General features: G+C 39.4%; 1 protein-coding gene and 1 pseudogene across 2 annotated transcripts in view; one reads left to right on the plus strand and one right to left on the minus strand.

The window, feature by feature from the left end:
• Gorab (golgin, RAB6 interacting) overlaps window positions 1-10142 on the minus strand; it is a 19891-nt gene extending 9749 nt beyond the window's left edge. The window contains exons 1-3 of one of the 2 annotated variants that reach the window (XM_005363982.3): window positions 9971-10142; window positions 3233-3590; window positions 1025-1126 (exon numbers count right to left, since the gene is read on the minus strand). In XM_005363982.3, the coding sequence (XP_005364039.1) occupies window positions 1025-1126; window positions 3233-3590; window positions 9971-10031 (521 nt within the window). In that variant the 5' untranslated portion in view covers window positions 10032-10142. Of the gene's footprint in view, window positions 1-1024; window positions 1127-3228; window positions 3591-9970 lie in introns of those variants that run through there. The other variant, XM_026787634.1, reaches the window with a different exon arrangement.
• Window positions 8763-8870, plus strand: LOC113457958 (annotated as a pseudogene).
• Window positions 10143-12764: the final 2622 nt, after the last annotated feature.

Here is a 12764-nt window from a genome sequence, read left to right on the forward strand (position 1 = left end):
ACACACACACACACACACACACACACACACACACACACACACACACACACACACGAATGCTCTCTTTATTGTGTTCCAGGACAGCTTATATAGAATCTCCTTCCATGTCCTCTTAGCTGCAAGCCCACCAGAAACCACTCCCTGCCATCAGGAACTCCTGAGGGTCTTATGCTCAGAGCAGCTGCAAAATAAGTTATTTTCTCAGAGTAGCTGCAAGCATAGGAAAACAAGTTGTTTACTCCGGCAGGAAGGGGGTCACAGAAAATTCAGGGTCTGGGGGTCCACAGTCCCCAACACTATCTGGAGGTCCTAAAAGCAACACATCACTGAATACTTGCTTGCATTCAGTCCAGTCACCACTTTACTGACACAGCTTAAGACCACAGGAGAACTGGAATTACAAACTCAAAGCATAGGAAGAGCAGCAGGGACAGGGAAGAACGGCTCACACAGGGAATGCTGCAGTTTGGAACCAGTATGATATAGTACATGAGGACAGACTACTGACACACTTACCATTAAAACTATGGAGAAAAAAAAAAATCAAACTTCACACAGGCTACATGATGGCTGCTGTAAGTTAGCAATGAAACAGGGACTTATTTAAGAAACACGCCAGTAAGAAACACAAAGTGTATGACAGTGTTAGTCACTCCTGTACCGCACTTACTCTCTACATGTTAGATGCCAACACTTTTCCACATTCAAATTAGACCTGCATTTGCTGCTCACATACACACACTGACACCCATTTCTGCTGCCCCCATGACTGTGTGTTAACAGATGGTTAACATTGATGTCAGCCCTTCACTTGCAGCTGACATCACAAATACATCATGATTCATTACTTAAAAAAAAAAAATCCTCCCTAAAAGGTAAAACTAGAATTTCAATATCATTTAAAGCATAGTTTGTCTTATTAGAGTTGCAATGCAAGTATTGGTTTATTAAGTAAGGCATGGGAAAATAAACATAAGCTCGAAGAGATGACTGTACATTACCAGCCCTCATCCAGAAGCCTCACCTTTCGGCGATGGCTTGAGCCAAAAGGGCTTTCTTACGTTTATTTTTCTCTTCCATTAGTCGCTGTTCTTGTTGGAGGACTTCCCAACGAGATTTTTCTTGCCTGGGGGAGGAAGGGAGGTACAAAAATGAATTTATGAAAAAAGACTGTTACCCAGCCCCACACCTTACCAATCTGTCTCCTACACATAAAATTTAATCAGGCAGATTACATTTATTTTCTTTCAAAAATCCCTTTAAAAGAAATGCATCTGCAGCTCATTATTCTGTTCTAATACGAACAAAGAACACAATCTGAAGTAGAGAGGCGTCTATAAATTGGACCTTTGAAATCTATATATGTGTATAATCTAGGAACCCACAAACTGTAAGCCCAAGGACTGTGACATTCTTTTAGGAGTACAAAGAAATGTGTGCGTGGATAATAACATATGTAAAATGGAAGTCAAAGTATATTGGTCTGAGGTTGATGTCATGTTTTACCTTTTAGAATTTTCTTTATGAATAAAGTCTGGACTTCCTTAACATCTTAAGGTAACAGCCAGTGACTGTTTGTTACATTTTTTTTTCATTTGCTCACTTTTCTCCAACTGTTTTTACAATTGGTTTTTAATTGAAACACGATTATATCACTTTCCCCTTCCCTTCATTCAACACCTCCATATCCCCCCAAGTTGATAGCCTTTATCATCACATACACATATAAGTATGTACAAATATATATAAATACAACCTGCACAGTCCTTTATCTCCAACTCTTGGAGCATTTTAAATGAGTAGTTGTCTGAGCTAAAGGTAAATGGAATACGCTAATATAGAAGTCAAAGACTGAAAACATGTACTCTATCTTCTAACATGTCTAATTCTGAAAGAGGACACACAAATATTTCCATAGTCATAATGCTGTCAACACAAACTGGGTCACAGCAAAGCTCTTTCTTCTCCCTACTGGCGTTTATCCAGCCCATCCAACACCTTTACCCAGAGACCTAGCAACCACTTATAAACCTGCCCTTTTCTTTCTGCTACTACAGCTTCCCTTAGGGCTGGCACCAGTCATTCTCATCCTTTCCACTCCACAGGTCCCTCTCTCAAACTACAAACAAGCCTGCCATTTCTCTAATCACTACTCTGACGGGGTATTTTCTCTTGGGACTCTAGTATTAATTCCGCTTCACCAGAAAGTATGCATTCCCGTTATCCTTGCTGTCTATTTCTCCACTGTTCGCTAGCCTTTGCCGGGCTCAGAAAACCAAGATGGCATCATAGAACACTTTAAAATACGGCTCTCTTTTCCTAAGCTCATCATATCAGAATTTTTCCTTTTTAAAATCAATGGCTCCTCAATTTACTGTCTCCCATGGACATCCCAGAGTATCCAAAACCAATGCTATTCCTATGACATCTCGTATAAGTTGTCCATCTCAATCACAAAGTCAAAGCCTTCTAGAGCTGTGTTATAAAACAAACCAAAAACCAAGCAAACAAACTTAATTCATGTGATTTTATATATCTCATCAAAATCAATTATATCATAAAACTCTGGTAGGCAAGGTTCTTATGACACAAAATCAACAGAGATGAGGACTATATCTGATATTGGGAAAAACACAAGATACTTTGAAAAAAATCAGAAGAGGAAAAACAAAAACAAATGGCATCTTTTCTTTCCATTACTAAGAATTCAAATGTTAGCAAATAGAAATCTCTATATAGGTGGAGCGAAACTATGTAGATTCTAATAAGAAGATATTTCAACTCTATTATTTACTGGCTGTGTATGTTAGCTTTAAGAAGATAAGTGTGTGAGTGAGTGTGTGTGTGTGTGTAAATTTGAGAGAGGGTCTTGCTATACTGCTCAGCTTAGTCTGGAACTCACTGTGTAGATCACTCTGGCATCAAGACTTGAGAACTCCTTCCCTCGCACAAATGCTATGCTTACAGAAATGTGCCACATGTCTAGTGTTCAGAAAACAGCATCTTTTCTAAGTTCTAGATAACTCCTCCATCAGGTGAAAATAATAAGCACGTATTATAATAATGTTGTAAAAAGTAAATGACAAGACAAAATATTTAGCTCATAATATGTTTAGGTGGTTGATGCTTTTCAATAGTTTACTGATTTCATTTGTAGGCAGAAAAAAAATCAACAAACTATATTTCTTTCCAGTCCCTGGGGAAAAGATGAAAGTCTCACAGACTTACTAACAATTCCATTTTCTTTTTCTCCACTTTGCAATCTGGCTTTGGAGTTAGAACCTCTGCATTTCTGTGACCATCGTGGGAATTCTGGAGTCCGGGTTCCTGTGGCTGACCGTCAACACTCTGTGGCTTCCCATTGCCAGTAGAAGAAGGGGAGAGTGAGAGAGGAGTAGGGACAGCCGGGGAAGGACGTGGTTTTTGATGGTTAACTCTCTGTTTGGGTGGAGAGAGCAACTGCTCTGGAGGTAATGAGGCTGATCCATCTTGAAGACCAAGTTTTTGGCTTTGCTCTAGAAGGGCTTTTTCTCGCTGAAGCTGCTGTCTAGTTTTTTTCACAGGGAGACGGCGCTGAGGCTCAAAGAGATCTAGGTGAGAGAAAACAAAAGAAGAGTCCTTACATGAACAGCAAATAATGATAATTTCTCTAAAAATAAGGTAGTCGCATTAAATTTTGTAATTCTAGAGGTCCCATTCTCTATTTTGAAAGCCCAGGAAAAAACCAACCATTTTGGGGGGGTTCAACAGTTCTTGTTTCATACCATTAATATTTAACAAAATCAGCTTCTCTTTCAATTCATCTTTATAGGAAATCTATTTCAATGAACCAGGTCTGGGGAACACACGGCAAAGTTTTCATTTCAACTTGAGGACTATAGAAGAACTGACTAATTCTGATGAAACTGGGTTGCTAATTGAATTTTCTGAAATACTGTTATGTTGGTATGATTCATGATTCTCCCTGTTGTGCAGAAACAACTAATGGCTGGTTCACAAATGAGATGCCCTTCCCTTAGATTTACATATTAGAACAATTCTACTTAGTTCTACAACTGTTTTAGCTTGTGGATCAAAGGCATATTCACCAAAGACCAGATAAGTTCCAATTAATGCATTTAAACTAATTTTACCAGCATCCTAATTTAAAAGCATCAGAGGAAGATAAAACAATTACAGGGATTTTGTTTAAAGCACAAATGAAATAACAATGCTCCTTTTGGGAGAAATATTGGTACCAAGATTAAATTCTTAGGGCAGATAACTGGAATTTCACTCTCATATTACATTTAATATGATCTACAAAATTGCACTGTGTAAAATTATTATTCCTTACAAATGAGTAACTCAAACAGGACTTTTAAGGCTGGGCATGTCACACAGTGGTAGAGCATTTGCCTAGAATTTACAAGGCCTTGTAATCACCAGCACAGCAACAAAACAAAAACCAAATAAACAAAAGACTTGTCAAATACGATATTTAAATTCTACACACTGACCTCTGAAGTACAAGTTTATTAATTTAAATTTTCAAAGTAGAGCTGTAAACTTTGAAGTCATTAGCTTGGCTTCAGTCTAGCTCCCTGCTATATTGTTATAACTGCCCATTATTAACCCATGGAGGCAATGCAAGGAGATATGCATGGAAACTATCTTTTAAGAAGACAGAGGTAATATCAAAATTGTGGACTGTGTTGGTTAATGTGAATCATCAACTTGATGAGATTCAGAATCACCTGGGAGATGATCTATGGGCACAAATGTGGAGTATTACTCTGAGTATTAATTGAGATGGAAAGACCCATCCATTGTGACTGTCACCATACCCTGATGGGATGACCTCCTCGAGTGTCTAGAAAGGAAAAGTGAGTTGAACATGCATTCATGTTCTCTGCTTTCAGGAGGCAGAGGCAACAGAACCAGTTCCCACAAATGCCTGCCTCGTGACTTCTCCACAATGGCCAGTTCTCTCCAACTGTGAGGCAACAGAATCCCTTTCCTTCAAGTTGATTTTGGTAGTGTGTTTTATCATAGCCACAAGAAAAATAGCTAACACATGGACTTTCTCAGAAACACAAAGTACCCTCCTCTATTTTGCAATATGAGTTTATTGGTTACTGTTCATATTTACATTTTCAGAAAATATCACTGAGGCTGTTTTGTGAAAACATTAACTGAATAATTAAGTTTCTTGTAATTCAGCTATGTGTTTTTTACTTTATATTTTTACAAAGCATAGACATAAGGCTTAGAAAGAATCATTTTCCACTAGCAATAAATAAACAAATCAGGGCATGTAAAAATAGAACACATTGTTTAAGTACTATGCACTGGAAACTATAAATATCAAAACCAGGGCCATCCAAGGAGCATAAATCTAGTGCAAAGGAGGACTGGCCGCAGTCACTTCTAGTCAGCTGCTGTCATTAAAGCAATTTAGGTCAATACAGCCAGACACTTTGATTCCCACAATTAAAAACAGGTACTTAAAAATTATTTCTATTTGTATTTTTTATGTGGTCCTGGATTGAACCCAGAACTAGCACATGTCGGACAAGTGCTCACTCACTTAGCTCTGGCCCCAGCTCCTAATATCAGTTTTATACAAACTGCATGGGGTTTCAAGTGTAGGGAACTCTATCAACCATAAAAACCTAGATTATGCTATAATGGAAAGAAACTTTTAGTCTTCAGCAGCATGTTCCAGCTAAAGGCCAGGCTGAGGATGCAGCTCAGAGGGGAAGCAACAATATGAGGCTCTGAGTTCAATCCTCAGAACCATAAAGCAAAACAAAACTCAAAAAACAAAGGCCAACAATCACATGCAAATTTTGTAAACAATTCTGATGAATATCACTACTAATATTTTAAAAACTGGATAGTCAAGAACAGGAAGGGAAAAAATCCTGAGAAGTCAAACAATGTTTTTAAAGAATTTATGTATATGAGGTTTTTGCTTGCATGTAAGTATAGCATGTACATGCAGTGGCCTCAGAAGCCAGAAGGGGCCGTCAGATCTCAAGAAACCTTAGTTACTTAAGGTTGTGAGCTGCCAGGTGGGTGTTGTGAACTGAACCTGGGTCCTCTGGAAGATCAGTGAGAGTTCTTTAACTGATGAGTTTTCTCTTCAGCCCCTAATAACTTTCCATGTGTGTAATTTAGCCAACAGGCTGCTAGTGAGCTCCACTCTCTGTCTACTCCTTAAGCCCCACTCCCTGACCCGTCTTCACTACTATTTTAATCATGTGTTGTTGAGCATAAGGAAATGATAAGTCCACAAATATTTCTAAAATGTATTAATTTTACAAAAAGTGTACTGTCAAGTTTTTTCTTTATTTAGCATCACACTGACAATATTCATCCCCACTACTGGTCCCATCACTGCCATTCTCTTCAAATGCTGAGTCATCCAGAGGGACAAACCGGAGTTTACTCATCTCTTCCCAAGGACACTTAGGTTGGTTACTTCTGTGAACTGGGCTGTTACAACTTCCTTATGTGCTAAATTTTGCCTTGGGTATTATTCCCAAAGTACCAGGTGTTAAAATGTAACATTAGATGTTAGACTGTTTTCCAAAATGCATTTCTCCCAGCAGTATGTACAATTCCACTTTAATACATGTACTGTTTGGTCTAATGTTTGACTTGCAGTCACCAAGAGAGCCCTAAGATGGTATCTCACTGTTTTTGATTTTTAAGTCCTGCTTGTTGTTGATGGTTAGTATCTATTCATATTCCTTTACTTTGAAATATCTATTATTTCTTTTAGCTTGTATTATTCACACATTACTAGCAAAGAATTGATAACACAATTAAAGAGAGAATATTTTAATACCAGAAATGGTCAACATCCAGGGAAGAAAATCTAACAATACAAAACATTAAAGATTTATATGGGGCAAAAAATTCTAAGATTTGTTACAAGGCATTACAGACGGTCTAAGTGGAAGCCATACACCCTTACTGCTAGTGTTAATTACATGATAATATCAAACAGCTCCAGATTCACTGCAATTCTAACCAAATTACTATCCACTGAAATTAGGTAAAATTGTTCTAAAAAGTGTTTGTAGATAAGTATAAATGCTTAGACTAGGAAGGAAATTAGTAAAAAGGGACCAGAGTGAATACTGATGTCAAGACTAACGGCAGTGAGCGAGATGGCTAAGCAGATATAGACACTTGTCACAAAGCCTCAAGACCGGAGTTCTGATCCCTATGACCCACATGATAGAAGGCGTGAACTGACTCTTACAAGACATCCTCTGACTACCGTGCCCATGCTAGAGCCAAGGCAAAAGAACTCATACACATACATGCAATAAATAAATCATAAGGAATAATAAAGGACACCCAGGAATAAATATCTTAAAACTGGCAGAGCAGGTTGTATTGCATTCTTCCATTTTTTTACATATTAAATCACCTCAGATCATATGTGTATATACAAATATACATGTATATATGTATGTGTATATGTATGCTATACATTCTTCCAATCTGTATGATTGAAAGTAATTTATTTTAAGACATCAATGACTGCAGTTGACTACCACCCCTCCATTTCAGACACATATAAATGTTTTCAGCCCCTAAAATTATGACTTACTTTTACTAAAGTTATTTTCTAGTGAAAGCATTTAATTACCAATGTTCAATTTCCAATCTTCTTTTCTTCCTGTCACATATAACTCCATGTGACAGCATCAAAAGTCAGTGTGGAATGACTGTATCAGCCTCACCTGGTAACCCATGTTACACATGCCACTAAACCGAAAAACCTTCATTATTTTAAAGAATTAGCTATGTCAAAGTTTTTTCTTGCTTCAATTTAAACTGTCTTAGCCTGATTTCTTAATTATCAATACCTCTGTATGTTTATCTCTCTCTCGCTGTTCACATCCCCTTGCCCCTCTACCAATCATAATTCTGTGTTTCATTCCTTTGATATTCTTCAGATATAACAATATCTGTATTAAAATACACCTGCTTCACATAATTTGTTCATATATAAACTCTATCAGACCTACTCGCTCCTTTTGTACATATTTATGTAATTTATAAATTACTGAAAGTAGCTAGTGATTAAAAGAATCTCACTAACTAGCACAAGTTATTTATCCTCTCGCCTGTAAATAGACAACTGGTTTGTTTTTAACTTTTGGATATTATAAACAAGATGGCTAAGAACATTCTTGACTACATGTGCACTTAAGTGTTTCAGAAACACCCTGTCCTGATTTTTGTCAGCAACCAATCCCATCTTCCCAGATTATTAACTTCATTCTTCACAGCTGCGATGAAGATTCAATTTTTGCAGCTTTAAAACTGGGAAACCCAAGACTTGGGGTTTTTAATGCCAGTCACTTTGGTTCACATTAGCTACACATAGACGCACAGATGTTTCCTTGGTTCTCATGGCAGTCATAGGTAAGTGATTTTATATCCACAGTCTAAATTACACCACCAAATGACAGGTCTTGACGCTCAGGTCCTTATCACTGTCCAATCAAATCCAAAATGCAGAAATACCTTAAGATACATTTTTAGATAACAATCATATTAGAGTCCTTCATTAAACCTTTGCTCTGGCCAGCTAACTTCTGCCAACATTTAACCTCCATGAAATAGCTCCAGGGTGCATCAAATCCTCAGTGTGAGGTTGCTCTATGGCTACCACTTGTGCAATATCTATTAGCATACTATTTTATGGTCGGGCTCATTAATCTACAGCTTATCTTTACATCTCTAATGTAGAGGCTGTGTTGCACGACAAGTTAGCATCCCCCTTGACAAGAATGGAAAGGGCCCTTGGGCCAGACAACACACCTAATTCAGATGCTGATGCCCACAACTTGAAAGTCAGATAAGAAACAAGGCATATAGTATAATAGGCTTGTGAATGGAGAACGAAGTCACATAACAAAAGAATCTAAAGGCATCCATCTGAACAGCATCAGCGGGTCACACCTGATAGTATAATCTTATGATAGAGTGTTTAGAAGCCCCTTCCCTGGGCCGGCCCAATGTCCCCAATGTATATAAAGTACACCGAGCCCATGTTAGCAGTTTACTTCCTTTTGCACCTGTCAGCCCTGGATAAGTCTCACATCTTGGAGAAAAATTACAAAGTACCTGAGCTACATCCACACTTCTCACCAACTACAGACATAGAAGGATTTCCTTAATTTTATCCCTAACTAAACAAAGCATTTTTTAAAACGTTGCCACGAGTGACAGAAAGTTCTCCCAGAAGTGCTGGGTACTACCAGGATCACCACAAACATCTGTGTGAAATTTCAATCTCAGGTCAAGAGCGTTTTATATCGTTTCCTGCCAAGCATCGGCAAACTAATTCATCAGAAGCAACCTACAGAGCAATTCAGTGATATATATTTTGTACTCCCAGTACGTGTGAGTGTACTGTGCACGTGCACACAAGCACACACGCGCGCTGCAAATCGAGCCCCTCAAAAATCCTTTCGGTTTGTTGACTCTCCAAAACTGGAAAGAACTACAAAATCACCTGATAACCAGAAGTGGACGCAATGACGATAAAAATCATTTCTTTTGCACGTATTCACTCTCACGATCCCCTCCTGCTTTTCTAAGTTCACCCCAGTTATGATGCTCTAGGCAATCCTCCCCTCCACTCACCCTGACCCCAAGTTAGCTACAATCCTCTCTGGAGGAGCCTTTCGGGTGGTAGCTTCGCTTTCTCTCCCTAGTCTCGTTCCTTTCTACTGAAAAAGTCACTGTAGAACGGATCCTAAGATAGAAACCCTCCGGGTCCGCCTCTCTGGCCCCGGCTGAGAAGACACCCACCTGGAGAGCCCCATCATCCCTGGGGCGACCCACCGGCCCTGCCCGCCCACTTGCAGCTCCAGGCCCCACGCCCCCTCACCCACCCGCGAGGCCTCCAGTCCTTGACGGGCGCAAGACTCCGCACCCGCGCGCACATCCACGCTACCTTTATTCTGCTTTAGCCTCCTCAGCTCTTCCTCCGAGAAGCCCGCCCAATCCTGAGCCATCCGCCCGGCCCTAGAGACCCCAGGAGCGCCCCAACCTCAGCTCGCCCACTGCCAACACAGCTCCCCGGGCACATCCGGGTTCCTTCCGCGGCACGGCCACCAGCCAATCAGCGAGCCGAGCTGGGGCTTCGGACTTCAGGTGAGGGCTCTCCGCGGGGCTGCCCCGAGTGATGCCTGAAGAGCCGGCTCCGGGAACCGCGCCGCCCGAGCCTGAGCCTCGCTTCCTCAAGTCTCTGTTGAGGGTTTTTGTTCTTCTAGCTCCATCACTTGGAGAGAAATGGGGGCGATGGGAATGTGAGGAAGGGCGGAGGACATCAGGCAGGGAGGTAGTGGCAGAGGAGGCCGGAAGGAGGCGGGTCCTGTGTGGCCAGCTGGGCGGAGCCTGCAGGCTGGGTTGCCTGGGAGGTGGGCTGGACAGGAGCGCGCCTTGCTTGTAGGTCCTGAGGCTGCCGCATACCCAAAGGCCAGTTCTCTGCCAGACATAGCAACTTCCAGAGTTAGTTTGCTTCCCACTTGATATGTCTCTTTGTTTTTTATGACGAATGAGTCTCAGTATCGCAAGAGATTTTGCTGATCTCCAATTCACAAGCCTCACCACACCACTCAAGTCCTAATTGATGAATTTTTGTTTTCCTTAAAGCTAACTTTTTGAACTTCTATTTCTTCGTTTTAAGTAGTATTTAGAAGACTAAAAGATGGAATGCTTGTCGAAATATGTGTAGGTCAGGTTTTTTTTTTTAAAAAAAAAATAGATCAATTACTCTATTTTAAAATGTTCTTTTCCACTATTTTTGCTAACAAAAAGCAAACCACAATACCTTGGCTACATTTGAAATTTCAGTAAGTAATTTTTGGTGTAAGAGTCAATACTTTTAATCAAATTGAAATAAAGGAGTATACTGGAAAATAAAGTATGGTACCAAGGATTGAAATGTTAGACATTTTTCTTGTAGTCTTTGAGCTTTAAAACTGAATGGGTTTTCCAAAATTCAAGGATACCGATAAAGATGGGTTTATTATCAATGCATTTACAAGGTAAAATGCCCTGCAAAAGGCGTAGTTTTGTTCACATTTTGAAAATAGACTAAATATGTTACAGGAATATATTAACTCCAGAATAGTATGTCATAATCAGTCACAATCTGGTAATTTATTCAGTTTGTCCTCTGCACACAATAGTCATTTAGTAGTAATCCAGTAACAGTGTTCAGCCAATTGCATGCTCCCTGTTGCATTTTATACATTCATTTTCTTCCTATGAGTTTCAAGATTTATCACTAATCTTAATAGAGTTCTAGTTACGGCATTTTAAAAGATTTGCCTTGCCCCAAAATGCAAATCAAGGTACCAGCAAGATATAATAAAAGCTAATAAAATCCATCTGTATAAAGTTATATTTCCCCATTTGCAGCATTCTAAATCTCTTGTTTGTTCTGTTGGCCCTTCCTCATAAATCCTGCTTTTGTCAAATGGTATAGGATATTTTAGTGAGAGATTAGCTCCAAATGTCCTTGGTCTGTGGGAATTCTTTGGGTTGAGAGATTATCTCTACAGATTAGTTTAGCTGGAAGTCTCAGTCTTGTGAAATCAACTAGATTGGAGGTAATTTCCCCCCATTTGTGTTATAAATCTGGATCCTACCACTATAATACCCCAGGGGTGTTATGATGGTTCCCTACACATGACACGCTTCCTTATTTTTCAGGGGAATAGACAGTATTTTTATAATCATCATATAGTCTACTCTTTTCAGGCTCTCAACTAGTTTATTTTCAACTATATATAGAAACCTCAATTTTGGGTGGCTATGTATTGTAATGTTCTCTTTTTGTACTCTTTTAGAATCTGTGATATACATTTCTGTGTTTAAATAAAAGCTTTGTATTTAATTCATCATGTTTATGTTTCATTTATTTTGTCTCCTGCTGTTTCTCAATTACACCAGTTGGTGGTTTGTTTTTTTAAACCAAAAATCTAGAAGCAGATGTGGTGTTCCACCCCTGTAATTCCAGCACTCAGGAGGCTATGGCATGAGTTTGAAGACCATCTGAGTTATACAGTGAATTACAGACCAGCCTGGCTACAATATGAGAACCACTGTTAAAAATAAATAAACAAATTAATATGTATATTAAATATATAATTGTGTTTCTAGCCTTTTTATAAGATGGGGCTGGCTGACTCAGAAGGTCAAAGTATTTGATGTGGAAGACTGATAACATGTGTTCAATTCCTGGGACTCCACAGAAAAGTGAGAGGAAAGAACCAACTCTATAGAGTGGTGCTCTCACTTCCAGCTACATTCTGTTGTATGGACACCCCACACACATATCCTCCCCCCACACATCCCCCCAACCATGGTAATTTTTAAAACACATCAAATAGCTTCCTCCTCCACTTTGAATAAAATCCCAGTTCCTCCATGATCCTGTATAATCGGGCCTCTGCCTGCTTCTTTTCTCTAAACTGTCTTTCTCCTTTCTTCACTCTCTGTAAACTCTGGTCAACTTTGATCTCTTTTGGTTTTGGAGGTACACAAAGCTTCTCCCTCAGTTCTCTGCTGGCCTAGCCAGATCTTTTCCAGTTGCTCTTCCTTAAGCTATGCTCTTTCCCTTGCTTATTGCTTCTTCCTGCTTTGGTTATGGTCCCCAAACCCACATAGGCTGTTTATGACCATGCTATCTAGTGTACCTAGATAGCAGCCTTCTGTTTCCTGTAATTTTTTATGATTTA

The sequence above is a fragment of the Microtus ochrogaster genome, assembly GCF_000317375.1.
Source record: "Microtus ochrogaster isolate Prairie Vole_2 chromosome 6 unlocalized genomic scaffold, MicOch1.0 chr6_random_2, whole genome shotgun sequence".
In the NCBI taxonomy this organism is placed as follows: Eukaryota; Metazoa; Chordata; class Mammalia; order Rodentia; family Cricetidae; genus Microtus; species Microtus ochrogaster.